Below are 18,017 nucleotides of genomic sequence, written 5' to 3' on the forward strand. Positions count from 1 at the left end.
GCCGGGGAAGCGCAAAGGGCTTCTGGTTGGGGAATGGCAGCTTTCCGCCTTCCTCCCCTCCTTCCATTTTCGCCACCCACCGCTACGGATGGCCCCATGGAGGCGAACGGGGCATCCAGCAGAAGGTCCCAGGGAAAAAAAAAAGGGGGGATGATGCCACGTCAAGGAGCCGCGCGCCCACATCCATAAGAGCGATTTGCAGAGCAGGCTGCATCTGCTAATTACGGCAAGCCCATTAGTAAAAGGTGCCACTTACGGTGGCATATGAACACTGGAAATCCCGCTCGAAGGAAGGGAAAACAAAGGGAAATCTTCCACATTTTCTTGGTGAATCCTTTGGTGAGATCTCTTGGCGAGGTTAAAAAAGAAAGAAAAAAAGAAAGCTGTTCTAGAAATTTCCCCCACCCCCCCGTTCTGCAGTAACACCCCCCCCCCCCCCAGCCCCCCCTGGCACGGAGCTGTGCCTCAAGCAGAGGGGATCGAAGAGGGATCGAGGAGGGTCTCATGGAAAAGCCGAAGTGTGTGCCATGGCGATACCTCCGAGACCCGAACTGCGCACCCCGTGTGTCCCTATGGGAGTCCCCGCTCTATAGGGGGGAAATGAGCGGATCCTGTGGGGTGAGCGGCCGTGGGGAACCCCTGAGCACAGCCCCCCCCCCCCCGAACCCCCCACCCCGGTTCTACCCAGGGCACGATCACCGCTGTCCGCCTTTATTTCCCTTTTTGTTACCCCCGAAATCTGCGAATTGCCCTTTGCAGCAAAAAAAGGGTCCCCGTTGCATTGAAAAATAAAGAGACGTCCAAAGTCTCCCCCGAACCCCACTGTTTTAGTGCCTTTGCTCGTTTAAAAGCCAAACCCAAGCCCAATCTCTTTATTTCGGGGGAGTCATTATTGTTCATAGCCTATTACACGAGGAATTATTCCATCATTTCTCTCCAGCACCCCCTTCCATAGAACCAAAGGGGGGAAAATATCCCCGAACCCCTTTTCATATTCTTTTATTTTTGTTTAAAAAAAAAAAAGATGGCGGCTAAGAAAAAGACTGCTGTTAAACCGGTCATGAAGAAATGCAATAAATTCCTTGTTGTTTTATGAAAATTTACAACTTTGTGATAGAACTTTATGAGTGGCTGGGTTCTGGGATTGGCCAGAGCCGGTCATGTGGACTGCTAACCGTGAACATGAACTTTTTATTATTTCCCATGTGGTTATATTGCACCATTCTTCTGTCCGCTGCACCTTGGGTCGGATCAGTGTCCTCTATAGGGCTCTCTCCTCTTTACATTTTTTTACTTTTGTGTATAGGCTCGATAGGTCTAAACCAGGGGAGAGGGGAGGGGGGACGCCTATACACACATCCACACGCACACATAGGCTCTCACATCCGCACACACACGTAGGAAAAGAGGGTTTTGGGGTTATTTTTTCCTTTCCTTTTTGGTTTTTTGTTTTTTTTTTTTGCTAATTCCTTTGTTAATTTGCCTGCCGATTTGGAATCTCAGTAGTAATGGAGGGACAGTGGAGATTCTGGAGCGAGTGGCGGCTATCATTTTTCAAAGAGGGAAGTTACTCCATTTTCTATGCAAATGACAGAAATGCAAGAAGCTATCACAAGTCAGAGAGGCAATCGACGGCTATCAGGTTGGGACAATATTTGTCAGCTAACAGATAAGCAAACGCTGTCTCTCTCTCCCTATATATTTTGCTTATACCACAGAAATGGACGTCAAAAGGTAAGGAAATGATACCTGTTTCTCTTAATTTATTTATTTTTTTTCTTTCTTTGAGAAAATGCGTTTGTCAAGCTGCTTTTTTTCCCTGTTTTATTCCCTACCTCCCTCTCCTCCCCTACCCAAAGGGGGGGGGGTGGGGGTCGGGGGGGGAATAGACAGAAAAGGGTGGAGTGATGAAAAAGGGAGAAATCACGGCTGGTGGAAATGTGTTTTAGTGAATATTCATCCGAAAAATTGTGTGGGAAAAAAATAAGAGAAAAGGGAAGGAAAAAAGGGGGAAAATAGGGGAGATAGGAAGAAAAAGGAAAGAAAGGGGAATAGAAAAGGGAAAAGAGGATGAGAAAGACTGAAAGAGCGAGAAAGACTGAAAGAAAGAAAGACTGAAAGACAAGAAAGAAAGAAAGAAAGAAAGAAAGAAAGAAAGAAAGAAAGAAAGAAAGAAAGAAAGAAAGAAAGAAAGAAAGAAAGAAAGAAAGAAAAGGAAAGAAGGAAAGAAAGAAAGAAAAGGAAAGGAAAGAAGGAGAGAAAGAAAGAAACGGAGAGAAAGAAATGGAGTAGGAAAGAAAGAAAAGGAAAGAAAGACGTAGAATAAGAAGGAAGGATAAAGCCTGTAAGGTCACCTGGTGATGGTAGGCTTGGAATGAAGGATTTTGCAGTAGCTCGGTGATGTGGCTTTTAGATACTGCCTTTAAAAAATTACCAGCCCCTTTGTGGGCAGTTGTTGTGTTTTATTTTAACCCCCCTCGCAGAATCTCGTGCCAGTTTGCCTGTCTTCAGGCGAGCCCAGTAATTTGGCGAAGTTTGTGTGGAAGCCAGTTGGGTTTTGCGTTGCTCTCCAGGGTCATTATGATGTGGGTGGTTTCTTCAAAGAGAGCATTTTACGGCAGTCCTCGAAAATAAGGTTCTGGAAATTAGGGTTTTTTTTTAGAAAATGGAGAAGGAAAAAAAAAGATGCAAAGAGAAAAAATAATAGTAAGAAGGACGAAGCCAACCCAAAACGCTGGACTCTCATTCTGTTGTGTTGTGTTTTTGGTTTTTTTTCCTTTTCTTTCCCCCCCCCCCCCCTCCCTCGTGAAACTCCCAAATGAAGCTGACGTTGCAGCGCAATAAACCTCCTCGTATTTAATTGCGCTTTGCAGTGTTAACGGGTCTTTATGGCTTTCCATGCCGGAATACCGGGTAGGGTTTCAGCCTCACGTTGTGTTGGTCCTTTCCCACAGCTTGCAGCCAGGTTTTGTGCAAATCCCCCCGCTGTTCCCCCTCCGTGCTGTCTGATTTCCTAACGCTGCCTTAAGGGTAATAATTGTCCGGAGATGCGCGTCATTTTGAATGTGATTTTCATTTTTTCCAGCTTTCGGGTGGTTGAATGTAGTACTAATGGTGACTGTTACGAGGTGCTTTTTAAATATGATGTTGTAGGAGCCTGTGTGTGTGCAACGAGATTAAGACGAGATTCATTACTTAAGCATAAACCGTTTTATGACGTGACGATTTATCTCCGCTAACTTGACTGTGCTGGAATATCGTGCGGACGAGAGTAAATGATCGCAAGCCGTGGAAATAATAAACAGAAAGACAATCTTTAACAGCTATTTATTCCCAAACCTGTTACATTTTTCATTAATCACGTTGGGGTGAAGCTAACGCTGGTTTACTGCCTGTTCTCCCTTACGTCTAAATCTCTCCACACTCGTTTCCTTTTGCTTTTTAAATCTCCCCAGCGCAACAAATGATAATAATAATAGTAATAATAATACAAACAATTTATTAACCTTCCTCCAAATCCTTTTGACGCCGATCATTCCGCACCCTCCGAGGGCAACCACTTGTGGGATATCTCACCTCGGGGCGGGCAGAGAGCTTTAACCCTCGGCCCACGCGTGCCCCAGAGTGGGGGGTCCTCGCCGTTACCTTCTTCGGCAGCCTCCCTCCTCTTTCATCGATGGAAATAAAACGCGATGGAGGAGAAGGGAGGCAGCTCCCCGCCGTGCCGTCCCCCCGGTGCCGCCGCCGCGCCGCGGGGCTCGCCCATTCCCCGCCGTCTGCTGCCATCTACCGTCGGCGGCGGCGGGCGGCGCTCCCCGGGGGCTCCAGCAGTGCCCAGTAGGGCGGGGGGCGAGGAGGTGGGGGGCGGAGGGGATGGATGGGGGCACATGCTGAATCCCGTCCTCTGTGCCCCACTGCGAGGCCCGGCTCTGAGTTTCAAGGGGTTCCCTATAGTGTTTTGCATCCCCGAGGCCTGGTGTTCTGCTTGGAGGGTTCTACAAGCTGCGTGCGTAGCCTGAAAGCGTCTGAATGTAAATGTTTGGGATGTATGTATATATGTAAATAGATCACCTACAATAAGATCTACGTGCACCCCGTATGTCCGTATGTTGAGCTGTGCCTACTCCGATGTGTGAACGCTGCTTGTGTACAACTCTGTGTCTGTTCCTTGCCATATGTGCAGAGATTTATCATAAATGCACACGCACACATATATATAAACATAAAAGCTCGCATCTATCTATCTGTATACACACATGGAAGACGAAAGATAGCTGGTTGTTTGCAGAGCAGGAGCACAAGCGGAGATCTTGTGAACTGAGCTCCAGTAATGACGTACGAGGCACAGGCGAGGTGGGATTTCAGCTAATCATAAAAGGCAGAGGGGCTTTTATTTATTTATTGCTTCCAGTGGTCATTTCGGTGGGGTCTGGAAAAGATATGTCAAGTCGTGTACACAGAATGGAGGTGGTTGCTGGGGAAGGAGCAGAGAGTAAAGGCAGACGACGAATCACTTTTAAGTTACTGCGGGCTTTGAAGGGACAATGCGTGCCTGTTATTTTAAAAGGTTTCTCTCTCTCCCTCCCTCTCCCTCTCTTTCTCCCTCTCGTTTTCTCCTTCTACCATGCAGTTTCCTGGCAACTGTTTACGTCTGGACTGGTGACATTTTCTCTAAGAAAGTGAGATGATCGGTGCCTATGTTAAAAAAAAAGGAGGGGAGGGAAGGGGGGTGGTGGAAAGTTTCTCTCTTTTGACCCGCAACAGCCTTGATTAAACCATTCCATGCTGTAATTCCCAACACCCCGCAGCACTCGCCTTACGCACTGCACGATACGCGTCGGCTTTTCCCTTCGTCTGCTCACCGATATCCCATCCACCCTTCCCTCTCTCTCAGGGTTTGCCTGGGTGCGATTTGACCACCCCAATGTTACCCCCCTTCTTTTCCCTCCCCCTCCCCCCCCCCCCCTTTTTTTTTGTTAATAATTAGCCTCACTCTTTAATGGAACAATGGTAGATTATTATTGCTTCTTTTCAAAGATCCCATTAACAAGGTTATTACGCACTGCACGGGAAGTCAGGTAAATTAAACTTAAATTGCTGGGAATTCAGATTTAGGCGGTTATGAGCTGGGAGAGGGGGGTATTTATTTTACACCTTCAGGGCTCATTGTTTTAAACACGGTAACAGCGGAGCACAGAGGACTTCTGTCGGGTTTCCCCCCGATGTGATTTGGCTGTGGCTGAGCATTACAGAGAGGCTGCTCTGCTGCCAACTGCTTTCTATGTCTGACTCCAGGAACAAGGGTTTTTTTCAAGTGTTTTCGTGGTGTTTGCTTGACTTTATGGCAGCAATAAGTCCCTGGGTAGGGAAACCCCCGCTGTGTTCTCACTTCAGAAGGATCGGGAATTCCAGCTCCACATGAAAAAAGAGTTTCATTTTTTATTGGAACCAACTGCACTGAACTTTCCACCAAGTTCTTAGGCGGTTTAACTCTAGCACAAGAAATGCTCTGTTCTGTTTGCATTTCGAAATATTTGGGTGTTGTTTTAATCCCCTCATCTATCTGCCTCCCTCTGCTTTGTGGGGATGACGTTTGCTGGCCAGAAAAAGCGAAGCAAGAGAAAAGTAGGACCTTCCTGGGCAGATAGCCGTGATTGTGCGTACTGTAAATCCGTCCCTTTATCTTTATTGATGCCCTGCCAGCTGAGTGATGTCAGTCAGAGAGCAAAGACGGGTTCCCAGCGCTCAGTGAAACGCTCTCTACCACCTTCTGGCGTCTCCTGCGACTTTCCCTCTTTATTGCCCCTTCTCTGAGCCTGTTTTTGAGGAGATGAGGCCAAAGGCTGAATAAAGATATGCCAATGGGCACTGTCAGAGAGAGACCTAACTTATGGGCTACTGTACGAGCTTGCTGCTGAGTCCTTTATGCTCTGTGTCTGTGTCCCTCCCGGTTTGGCTGGCGCTGGAGGCGGCCAAAGAAAAGAGATTCGCGAAATAGGTCTCAGATTTATATCGGGAAAGGCAGGAGAGTGTCTGCGAAGTGGCCATGCCCATAAGCCACCTTCCATTCATTTCTTTATTCAGCCCTTTATTTTGCCAGAGCCATTTACATGGGAATAGAAACCACCTCCGTGCTGAAGGTACGGTTCTCTAGGATACAACATAGTGTAGGGTCCCCTTTCGTGTTCGCATTCATTTTAGGTGGCAAACCAATTATTCCTCTGGCCGGACCCTTCGGAAGATGAACACTGTTACACTCTTTATGTTTTTGGATATATCTATTTTTCGGTTTGGAAATCGTGTCCTCTCTTCTCCTTTTTCTCCCCATCTGCGGGGGCCAAGAGAGGCTTCGCCCTTCTCCTAAGAAGCAAGATGTATTCATTTCATCTATAGAGCGTCTATAATGTCAGCAACAAGCAATTAGCAAGTGGCCAGTTGCTATGCGTTTTGATCTCTTACATGATGTCGACATATAAACCGCCCTAATAACCTTCTTTAGCCATAAGTGCACAATATAAGCAGTATTTTACTACGGCAAATCCGAGGGGGGAAAGGAGGGGGAGGGAGGCGAGGGGGTGTCCAAACTATTTCGAGGCATTTATTCGCACATCAACCGTGAGAACTGTGAGCAAATATTAGAGCAAACATTTCAGCAGATGTACTCACGCACGGAATTATCAGGACATCCCATTTCTTAGCCCAGAATTTGCATGCGGAGCCGATCTTGCCAGACAGTCGCTGTTTTGGTAGCGCTATCAATATTGCGTAACTCTAATCAAATGTCTGAGCGGTGCGGCTCCTGCAAAGCTGTGAACTTCAGGCTCTCATCTGATGCTTTTTTTTCTCCTCGTTCTTCTCCAGCCATCGTTCAATCTTTCAATCCCATATTTGTTTTCCTCGCATACCAATAAAGCCGATCTACGTAAGTTTGGGTCCACGCCATGCACCGAGGGAAACTCTGCAAGAACAAATATAAGAGATATCAGTCAGAGAGGGGGGTGGAGGATGGAAAACTACTTCCTCTGCATGTTATTTCCTTGAATTATAAGGATTACGTTTCAGGCGAAATGTTCATCGCAGCCATGGCATGAAACAATCTTGGCTTTGCTCCTGTAAATACGATGTTTAAAATAAATTAGCTCGTAATAAGATACGACTTTCGTAGATACTTAAAGCTCCGTCAGAGAGAGCCGAGTTGGCAGCTGTACAGTGAGCTTGTAATGTATGTAATTCTAGATCTGTAGCACACACGGCCGCAGATCCAGGCACAGAGGAGTGCGTATGATAACGTGTGTCATTTCACCGCGTGTAAGAACCGACAGACAGATGGTTACAAATTCGGATGGGGAAAGAAGTCCTTCATACGATCAGTGGCACTTCTGGATTTCATTATTACTATTCTTATCGTTATTGTCTTCTTTTTTTTTTTTCCCCTGTAAGATCTCTCTGGCTTTTCACTTCTGATAAGAGGAGCAAACTGAGGTGGGGGGGTGTGGGGGGGGACGCACCAGGTATTGCGGAGCTCATCCCCGGCGATAAAATCCGAGGTGTAGGGGGGGGAGGGAGGGGGGGAATAAAGGGCTGAATGCATCCATAAATGAAAGAGGCGACCCCCAAGAGCAAAGTGTGGCTTTTAGGGGCTTCCAGCGTTTGAAGTTGGCTAAAAAAAAGGAAGAGGTGTTTTGCAGCGGGGATGGACTCGGAGAGCTGCGCACCGCGGGGTCTCCGAGGCAGAACCCCTCCACGCCACCGCTTTCCTCTCGTAAAACAATCCCGATCGGTGACGATCAATAAACTCAGCTTCTGAGAGCAACTCAGAGCTCCCTTTTGGCCATAAAAGGTCGGGCGTGGATTTGGTATTAACAAAAAAACGCAAGAGGGCACAATGCGGTACGGGACCGGGAGCAGAGCGGGATTTTGCAAAGGATAAAGGAAATACTTCGATTTTCCATTCATCTCCCCCAAGATGCGGCTTTTGCAGGAAAAGAAACGAAAAAGACACAAAAAGCCAGAAGCGAAGGTTTGGGTGAAAGGAGCGCAGCTTTCTTTAACAGACGATGCAAATCTATGGTAATGAGCTAAAGAATGGACCTCAATAAGCTGTCAGCATTTATTTGCTCCCTTATCGGAAATCTGAGTTAATCAAAGCGGCGGGATCTGCTCCCTGCGAAGTTCACCCACCCGAACACCAAACTTTTCCCCCTTTTTTTTTCCTTTCCTTTAACGGCAGAAAAGCTCTCGGCTATTTTCGGACGGCTCGCGGGCTACAGGGGTTAAAGTTTTCCGAATGCAAACAATTAACTTCCCTCCTCCCCCCCCCCTCCCTTATTTCCCCCCCCCCCCCCCCCCCCCAACCCCCCGGACCAGGTATTTGTATGCGTTATGTGTGTGAATACATCCGCGTGCACACCGTCATCCGCACACACCGGCTCTCACTCCCCGGTGCTGAAGTGAAGGGGGGGATGGAGGAAGGGGGGTGGAGGGGGGGGGGGGGCGGTTTATTTATTTCTGAAGCTCTGAGAGCGCCGGGAACGCTTCTTTCCTCAGATATTATATATTTGGTTAAGGGGGTGCATTTCTGCTGTTTAAAAGGGAGGGAAAAGGGGGTGGATGGTTTGTTCTTGGGGTCCCTGGTGCAATCTCAGCTCCTCATGGGTGCTATTTTGCAACCTCAGGCGCCTGCTATTGGTCAGCCCATGATCAGATGGTTGTATTTCCTTGTGTCCCTCGCTGGCACCACGCCATCTCCCTTCAGCTAAAACCCAATCTCCGATATACTACTAATAGCTAAACCACTTGGACTATAAAACACAACAAATCATAAAGCCGGGAAAGGACGGCAGGCTCCTTCCAATGAGTTCTTATTTTGTCAACTCGACCTTCCCGGTGAGTCTGGCGGCGGGGCAGGAGCCCTTCCTGGGACAGATCCCGTTATATCCCTCGGGCTATGCGGATCCTTTGAGGCACTACCCCAGCACCTATGGAGCCACGGGAGTCCAGGAGAAGGGCTATGCCTCCTCTCCCTACTACCAGCAAAGCAACGGAGCCTACAGCCGCAGCTCCGCCTGTGACTATGGGGCCGGCGGCTTTTTCAGGGAGAAGGACCCTGCGTGCCCCCCCCCCAACCTGGACGAGGTCCCCTTCGCCCCCGAGCCGCGCAAGTCGGACTGCGCGCAGAGCAAAACTGTGTTCGGAGAAAGCGAGGAGCAAAAGTGTTCCGCCCCGGTTTACCCCTGGATGCAGCGGATGAACTCTTGCAATAGTGAGTTTACTCTTTTACAGAAATAAATACATCAATCTCCTCCCCCCCTTTCTTATTTGTTAACCGCCAGAGTGAGAGAGCGAGAGAGAGAGCGAGGGAAGTAGGAATAAGGTTCACTTTAGAGCCCAAACTTCCAGCGGGGAACTTAAGGCAACGTGAGAGTCTCCAAGTTCTCTTGACACGCACCAAAACTTCACGCCGTGAGGCTCTGCTCCTCTCGCCCAGCTCCCCAATAGAACAGCAGCAAACAACTTTGCTCCGTATTTAATCCCCAGTTACGGTATTTCTGCCCCCCCCTTCCCTCCCCCCCCTCTTCCCCTATTTTTTTTATTTCACATTCCTATTTGCGTGTCACGCAGTTCCAGCTATTTATCTCTGTCTTTCCCTGAACGGACTGGGAGATTTCACCCAGTTCAGAGCTGGAGGACTCCGTACCGACCCGCACCCCCACGCACCCCCCTGTAGCCGAGCTGCAGTTAAATAATATAGAAGTGTTTAAATATTCGAAAGGAGGGAGAGCTTACATTTTTAATGAAACTTAAACATAATGAAAAGTCTGCCCGGGGAGAATATATGTATTTTTTTCCCTTGGTGATATATGACTTCTTTAAGTGCTGTTTCCTCAATCAGGAGAAGGGAAAGAAAAAAAGAAAGAGGGGTGGGGGGTGGGGGGAGAAAAATAATAGAGGCTCACCACCCTCATCCCCGTGTTTAGATGCATTTGTTGCCTTTTAAAGTTCCGAATTGATGTCCATTAGCTCAGGGACATAAAGTGTTGTGTCCTCTTTAATGCAAAGTTTGGGCAGATCGATTCACTTCATTATTGCTTAAATGCTCAGCTCCATTACAGCTGCCGGTAGGGTGGAAAACAGCGGCGGGGGGCGAGTAGGGGGGGCTTGGGGGTGTGTTGTGGGGGGGCAGAGAGAGAGAGAGAGAGAACACCTTGCGATTTTTCATCGCGGACTGAGATAGATTTCGCCCCGCTGCTCAGCTCAGCGCTGACCCCGCACCCTGCGCAGCCCCTCGCGGAACCTCCGCTCTCGGAAGCTCCGCTCATCGCCTCTCATCGCTTCTTAGGCCGGGTTGAGCCCCGCGGAGCATCGAGCAGGCTCCCAGCCCTGCGCACACAAGCGCGGGGCGGGGGGGCCGAGCTGCTCGGAGCCTCCAAAGCACCTCGGGGTTTATCCCTTCTCTCCCCCCCCCCCCCACCCCATACACACACCTATTTTTTTCTCTCTATTTTTTAAAATATATATTTATTATTCTTATTTTACTGCTGTCACAGGTTCTTCTTTCGGGCCCAGCGGCCGCAGAGGCCGTCAGACTTACACCCGCTATCAAACCCTGGAGCTGGAGAAGGAATTTCACTTCAATCGCTACCTGACCCGGCGCCGGCGGATCGAGATCGCCCATTCTCTCTGTCTGACGGAACGGCAGATTAAGATCTGGTTCCAGAACCGTCGGATGAAGTGGAAAAAAGAGAACAAACTGCTCAGCTCCTCGCAGCTGAGCGCGGAGGAGGAGGAGGAGAAAACGGCGGAGTGAAAGGAGCGTTTAAGAAAGAAAGGAGTGAGGGAGCGAGTGGGTGCGTGTGAGAGCCAGGAGGAGGATGAGGGGTTGGTGTGGGGCTGGCTGCGAGGAAGGGAAAACGCGCACATTGGTGGGACAAGAGCTCTGCAGAGAACGGCGACAGCAACATAAAAAAGTTTGGGCCACCAATGCCATGGACTCGTGTTCCCAATATCTGTCGTGTCCAGAACAAACAAAAATCAGGCTTCTATAGTTGCGTTTTTTTTTCTTCCTAGACTTCCCTCCCCATCCCCCCCCCTCCGCCCCCCTCATCCCCCTATGGAATATAATAATAATAATAATAATAAAAAGTAAAGAGAGTGAGAGAGAGAGAGAAGGGAGAAAGGGGAAAAAGAGAGAGGGGGGAAAAAAAGAAAAAAGACAAAAAAAAAAAGGACTCCTACCCGTGTTTCTACCCTTGGTGTCACTGTTAGAGATCTGCTAACTCTGTATTTAATGGAAGTGCTGCAATATATGTCATTCGGGGTGTTTATTGTCTTAATTTTTGTAAAGAAATGTTTCCTGCACGGTTTACATTGGGGTTTTCAGTTGGGTTTTTGGGTCCCCCCCCCCCCCATCTTCCCCCTTCATCCCCCCCCCCCCCCCCCCCTTTTCCTTTGGTAAATTAATCAAGCCCTGAGGTCTTGTAATGAGTTTATATATATTATTTTCCCCCCTTTATTTTTCTTTTCTTTTTTATTTTGAAAGAAAAACCTACTGAAAGAACGAGTACTACCTATAGGGATACAAAAGCAACAGCAGAAAAAGATTAAAAAAAAAAAAAAACACGAAAAAAAATAGAAGAAGAAGTTCTATTTTATTAATTTTTTTGTACGTGTTGTGTTTGGAGTTTGTCTTAGGTATGAACATGGAATTCTCTAATAAAAACAAAGTCTTCGATCTCACGCACAGCACCACTGTCAGTATTGTTATCTTTCCCTTCTCCAGGGCAACTCGCCGTGCTGAAGGAGTGCAGAGTTATGAAGAGAGCTTTGCTTCTCTCTTTATGGCACTGCCTTCTAATCTGCAAGGACGAGCAGCTCCGAGCATACGGAAGTTACAGTGGGGAGATAAATCTGCTTTTCCCTCTTTTTGTCTAATCTGAAATGGAGGACCTTTCACCAATAGTATTTCCTCGCTGACATTCTGCTTTAGTAGGGCTCTTTTTTATTGTTATAGTACAAAGAGTTATGACGAAATCCTCTCCATATACATAATAAATCAAGGAAACGGGCAAAAATATGCTCTCATTTATCCACCAAATATACCTAACATTTGCCTAGCATCTTTCAAACATCTGCTCCCTTCCTTCATATTCCCGAATCAAAGTAAAGTGTGTTGCAAAAAAAAGTCCAGATTTCAGGGGAATTTTCCCTATGAAACGAGCAGGAATATAGCGTTCATTTAAAGGGGGACAAGGAGAAAGAAAATGGGTGGGTGGGTGGGGGGGAAGGAAGGAACAAATAAACAGGAAAGAAGCGATCTAAAACTCAGTCTAACGAGCTCTTTTAACACAGGAGATTTCTTTTATTTTGAAAGCGATTCCGAAGGCCCCTTCTGGCGGTCTGACTGCGCTCGGGATGGGACGGGGAAATGGTTTCTGCTCTGTTCCGAAGAGGAATCCATGGCAAACTTTGGTGGGCTTCGGTGTGAAACGAAACGAAACGCTTTTTTTCCCTGCTTTTGTTTTATGTCCTGATGGTGGTTTTGGATTGGAAAGGAGCAAACAGGGCGGCCGAACCCGGATAATAAGATTTTCTGAAGTTTCACGAGGTTATGGGGGGGCCGAAAGCAATGCAATAGGATCTCCCCATTCCCATTGCCTTTCCCCAGTGCCATAGGAATACCTATGTACGAATGCATTCCCCCGTGCCACGAGCTGCTTTAATGTCAGTCACTTTTAAAATCAATTCATGCAGAAGCTTCACAGCTGTAGGACATTTACTATTATTGCCACGCTTTTCATTGCCCGTAATTATTATAATTATATGTCACTTTCAATATGGCGCATAATTTCCAATGAGTTGCAGACAAGCATATGAAATTCCTAAACTGCTTTGGGGGGAAAAGAAAGGAAAAGAAAAAGGGAAGAAAAAAGGAAGGAAAGAAAGAAAAAATGAAAGAGAAAGAAAGAAAGAAAGAAAGAAAGAAAGAAAGAAAGAAAGAAAGAAAGAAAGAAAGAAAGAAAGAAAGAAAGAAAGAAAGAAAGAAAGAAAGAAAGAAAGAAAATAACAAGAAAATAACAAGAAAAAAGGAAAGTAACGTTTAACAAAGCACAGCCCTTTTCCCATCGCTTTTAGCTATTTCTGAGTGCTTTTGCTCCCCAATATTCCTTGCAGGTTTGCACATGGAAAGGAACAACGTAACACAATGCTGTGTGCAAAAAAGAGGACGGGAAATACTCGGGAACAAGAATATCCTAAAAGCAACGCTGTCACCGGCCGGACTTTGACTCTTTTTGCATTTTTCCCCCTCATTTCCCTTCTTTTTCCCCCCTCGATGGAGGTGCGACCGCCCGTCTCGGCATTCACAAAGCTCTCCTTCTCCCACGGAAATAAGCATCCACGACCACGCGTTGTCCCCTCACCCCCAAAAAGAAGAAGAAACCCAGAAGGGATTTAACACAACACCTCCAAACTCAAACCCTACAAAAGAAGAAAAAGCGAGTTGGGTCCAAACATCGAACCGGGAGTGAAGAGCCACGTGGAGACCACAGAACCTCTCGCTAAGAGGAGACCCCAACCCAACACATCCCCTTGTTGGATATAGGAAAGAGGGGACCCCAAGTTGGGGTTGGGGGTGCGGGTCGGGGTTGGGTTGCAGTACTCCCGCTCGGCCGGCAGGTGGCGCGCCAGTCCAAGGTGGCGCAATAGGCGCGCCGGCGCGCCCGGGGCCTCGGGGCGCCGCGCACCGACTTGGGCCTAACGACTCCGAGCTCGTCATTATTTGTAACCATAGAGCATGAATTACCTCTTGAGGTCATCAGTGAGAATTTACGACTGGTCAACAAAAGCACGTGATTCCCAAACGCACCCCCCACCCTCCCCCCATATTTGGCCGCATACATAGCAAAAACGAAGTACAGTGCATTGCTATAATTCATTAATACATCATAAATCGTCAAGCACAGGGTTATAACGACCACGAGCCACAAATCAAGCCCTCCAAAATAACCCAAATGAGCTCTTACTTTGTAAACTCGTTCTCAGGGCGCTACCCAAATGGCCCCGACTATCAGTTACTAAATTATGGGACCAGCAGTTCCATGAACGGTTCTTACAGAGATTCAAGCACCATGCATTCCAGCTCTTATGGCTACAACTACAATGGGATGGACCTTAGCATCAACCGCTCAGCCTCCTCTAGTCACTTTGGGGCTGTGGGGGAGAGCTCCCGCGGTTTCCCTTCTCCAGCTCAGGAGAGCAGGTTTAGACAGGCGTCTAGCTGCTCCTTATCTTCTCCCGACTCCCTTCCCTGCTCCAACAGCGAGAGCCATGGAGGCAAGCCCGCCCCGTCCCCCTCCGACCAAGCTACTTCTGCCAGCACCAACACAAATTTCACAGAACTAGACGAGACCAGCGCGTCCTCGGGAGCCGACGAGGGCACTCCAATAAGCAGCAGCATCCCCCGAGCGCAGGCAGAACCCATCGCAACCTCCACGGCAGCAACAGAAGGGCAGGCACCTCAGATATTCCCTTGGATGAGGAAACTTCACATTAGCCATGGTACAGCTACTTCTTTTTCGGTCGTTGTCGTTGTTGTTGTTTATTTTCGCACACCCCTCTTTTTTTTTTTTAAATCCCCCCCTTTGCCTTCCCCCCCCCCCCCATCTCCCCCCTCTTTTTTTTCCCCCCCTCTCCTTCCCTTTATTCGGTGCTGGCTCTTTGATCAGAATCGCAGCTATTTATGGCTTTTTGCATTTCTTGCTCTGATCACTGCTTTAAAGCTGCCTCTGGCGCCTGGAGGGGGGAGAATTTCTTTTAGTTTCGCTATTCCGGCCGCGAAATGTGCGCTTATTTCAGGCTAGTAGCGATATGTCTATGGTGGGAGAAGGTAATTTAAAAATTGAGGGAAGGGGGTGTTCCTTTGGGGTGGGGGGTGGGGGGGTGGTGGCAGAAGAAAGGAAAGAATTGACCATTAAAATGGCATTATATGCACAGATGGATCTCTCCGTCCTTTCCTTCTCTTCTTCTGCTGGGTGTACGCTTGACATTCTGCTCTTGATAAAACCCAAATTGCAAAGAGATACAGAAAACAGTGAATCGTCCTTTACCCCCCCCCTCTACCCCCAGCCTCGCTTTTTTTTTCCTCCTGGAGAAAAGAAAGCAGCATTAAAGCAGATGACCCAGCAAGCAGACACACACACACACACAAAAACAACAGGCGGGGGTGAAAAAGGGCCATTTCAGGCTCTCGGTTCTTCGGTTAAATTATCAATATTGAGTTGTCCGGTGTCGGTTCTGGAGGGGCCAAAGGTTGGGGGGATTTACACGTGTCGGGGGGTATGCGGGAAAGAGAGGGAGACCGGGGGGGGAGAAGAGGGGAGGCTGCTATATGGGGAATAAGCAGCTTTCCAAATTGCCCGAGGAAGGTGAATCTTTCACCTCGGTGTTAAAATATACGCAGATATACATAAAGCCGTAATGATTAAAAAAAAAAAGAAACCCTGGCAGAAAGAGTTGAAGCGAAATTCAAAATCCCGTTGTTGTCCGTGTTATTCAGACATGACTGGACCAGACGGGAAGAGGGCGAGGACAGCTTACACTCGCTACCAGACCCTGGAGTTGGAAAAGGAATTCCACTTCAATAGATATCTCACCCGCAGGAGGAGAATAGAGATCGCTCACGCTCTGTGCCTCTCCGAGAGGCAGATCAAAATCTGGTTCCAGAACAGGAGGATGAAATGGAAGAAGGATAATAAACTGAAAAGCATGAGCTTAGCCTCTGCGGGCAGCGCCTTTCAGCCATAAATTATAGAGGAAGGAATATCGAGGAAAGAAGAGGAAACATTAAATAAATCCGTAAATAAATAAAGCGCAGCAGATCTTAGTTTTGGAGTACTGTACAGTGAGGCACCTTCTTTTCGGCATGTTGTTGCTATTCGAAACTGACGTGTATGGTACCGTTATCCCAGGACTGAGTTCATGTCGTGGTTTCTGGTTTGTTTGTTTGTTTTTTTTTCCCGTTGGTTTCTTAATTTTTTTTCCTATTATTTTTTTTTAATTATTATTAAATTTTATTTCCAGATGCTCCCCATGCTCTCGTTGTTCTTCTAAATGTACGTGTCCGTGCTATCTTGATGCTTTCTGGAAAGCCAGCATGTTTTTATGTGAGCCCTATAAATGTTATAACTTATTTATGAGATGGTAACAGATAACGATTGTTTGTTTATTTGTTGCTTTTTCCCCTTCCTGGGTTTACTGCTTTGGGGGTGAGTTCTGCTCTGCCTGAGCTAAAATCGGGGGGTTCCTGCACTACAGTGGCAGTAAAAAATAGTAATAAATAAGAGGGAAAAAAAATACAAAAAATAATAAAAAAGAGGGGGAAAAAAGGGGGAAAAAGGATTAAAAAAATATTTAAAAAGGGGGAAAAAGGAAAAAAAAAAATCTCATGTATCTGTCTTAAAATTGTCCAGTCTGTGTTTTAGTTCAAACTTCAGGCCCGGATTTCCCGTCCCAGGCTGATTCTGAGATGTGCTCTTAGACGTGGGTAAACTTCACTATTCAAAAACGTATCAAATCGGACCAACGATAGAGTGCTCTGGTGTTTGTAAATACTAGGAATATTCCTGATGTGACTAATATAGACGGTTTGTAGTGGGCAGAGTGAATGCAATGTTACGTGTTAAAAAGAAAAGAAAAAAAAAAGACAAAAAAAAAAAGGCATCTGTCATGTCGAACTGCCTGGTAGTACTTTGCCTATACGCTTTTTTGTATTTGTTTGTAGCTTTCCTTGAAGTCAAATAAACGTTTCTCCTACTCACAAAGGCTCCGTTTCCGTCCCCCCTCATTGCCCCGCGATCCGCCGGGCTGAGTCGCACCGAAAGCTCCCGGTAGGGCCCTGAGTTCCTCCGGAGCTCCGAACCTCACCCACATCCCGCTTCTCACCGCGCAACTCCAACATAAAACTCCGTTTCGTCCCATTTCTCCCCCCAAAAACATCGCATTCTCCCCCCCCTACCCCCAATTCCAACATAGCAAACTGCTGGAAAGTACTTCAAGTTAAAACGACGCGGTATAAATGTCCCCCCCACACACACACCACCACCCACACACGATATAAGTGCGTTTTAGGAACGGTCAGATCTAGATAAACACACACAAATCCGAAAAGCGAGAGGTATTTCTATCAATAGACACGTAAAACTGCGCTCTATGGCATCACGTCTCTGTGTGTTTGCATGTTTACCATACATAAAAAATGGACATACAGATCTATATGAACATCTCGACTGAATATCTCTGCCCTCAGCTCTAATCTCTCCCATCTCTCGGTGGTGCTGAGCTCGCATCCCATCCCTGCCTCCACTTTGAAATCGCAGACCGCAACTCTACCGACTACCGACACTCGCTCCAACGACTCATTTCGGCCTCAGACAACCCAACAGCCTCAAAGATGGCAAACGTTGCCATTCTGCTACCTAGGGAATCTAACCAGGCGAGAGGCACTCCAGCTTCGAGTCTCTCTCATTGGCAAAACGCCACTGCCAGCCCTCCGGCACAGCTCCGGCTTTTTGTTAGCAGCAAGTAAAGTTGGATCTTAAAACTTACCAAACTTAATCTCCCTCTGTTTAGGTACTTCTTAAGTGATTTTGAGAGGGATGTGAAGTGGACTGTCAGATCCCAAACCATTTGCTCGCCTTTCCTTGGTATTTTTTTTTTTTTCCTTTTTTTTTTTTACCAATAGCAAACTATACCAAAAGTGGGTATGACATTTAGATGTCAAATGGATAGGGTTTTATCTAGAAGTTAGATCGTAAAAATCGCCCAGACCTCAGACAGATACCCCTCACTGGCTCTCAAAAGTCACGTGAGGTCCATAAAGTTAGTTTTATGGTTTTGGGGAGTTGACAATGTACAATATATTTCACATTCTCTAGAATGTTAAGTGACACTTTAACTGCTTGGTTTGGCTTGTAAGGGGCAGCAATGGGTGAGCACTTTTCCAGATGAGATAAACGCTGCAA

At 47.2% G+C, this 18,017-nt stretch overlaps 3 protein-coding genes and 1 long non-coding RNA gene across 5 annotated transcripts in view; 3 read left to right on the plus strand and 1 right to left on the minus strand.

Moving 5' to 3' along the window:
• Positions 1-1,594: 1,594 nt before the first annotated feature.
• On the plus strand, positions 1,595-11,736 carry HOXB6 (homeobox B6). Of its 2 annotated transcripts, XM_015885614.2 has the most exons (3): positions 1,595-1,734; positions 8,676-9,262; positions 10,548-11,736. In XM_015885614.2, the coding sequence occupies exons 2-3, from the start codon at positions 8,854-8,856 to the stop codon at positions 10,805-10,807; spliced, it is 669 nt and encodes a 222-aa protein (XP_015741100.1). In that variant the 5' UTR covers positions 1,595-1,734; positions 8,676-8,853; the 3' UTR covers positions 10,808-11,736. The 2 variants fall into 2 exon arrangements, with proteins under 2 accessions (XP_015741100.1, XP_085388399.1); XM_085532273.1 differs by lacking the exon at positions 1,595-1,734 and having other exon boundaries at positions 8,534-9,262.
• The window catches only part of HOXB3 (homeobox B3), a 59,489-nt gene continuing 43,070 nt past the window's right edge, over positions 1,599-18,017 (plus strand). Inside the window, exon 1 of the mRNA XM_085532256.1 lies at positions 1,599-1,734. The gene's annotated coding sequence lies outside the window, so the exon portion shown is untranslated. The remainder of the gene's footprint in view (positions 1,735-18,017) is intronic.
• LOC107325113 (uncharacterized) lies at positions 6,507-17,782 on the minus strand. The gene is made up of 2 exons (XR_001559616.3): positions 17,602-17,782; positions 6,507-6,958 (listed from the first exon to the last, which is right to left on the minus strand). It is a non-coding gene; the product is annotated as an uncharacterized LOC107325113 (long non-coding RNA).
• HOXB5 (homeobox B5) lies at positions 13,910-16,817 on the plus strand. Its single transcript, XM_015885605.2, has 2 exons — positions 13,910-14,556; positions 15,554-16,817. Exons 1-2 carry the CDS (start codon positions 14,010-14,012, stop codon positions 15,799-15,801), a joined length of 795 nt encoding a protein of 264 aa, XP_015741091.1. The 5' UTR covers positions 13,910-14,009; the 3' UTR covers positions 15,802-16,817.

Source organism: Coturnix japonica, unplaced genomic scaffold (genome assembly GCF_054131305.1).
Source record: "Coturnix japonica strain WE unplaced genomic scaffold, WE-NBRP24 Scf049, whole genome shotgun sequence".
In the NCBI taxonomy this organism is placed as follows: domain Eukaryota; kingdom Metazoa; phylum Chordata; class Aves; order Galliformes; family Phasianidae; genus Coturnix; species Coturnix japonica.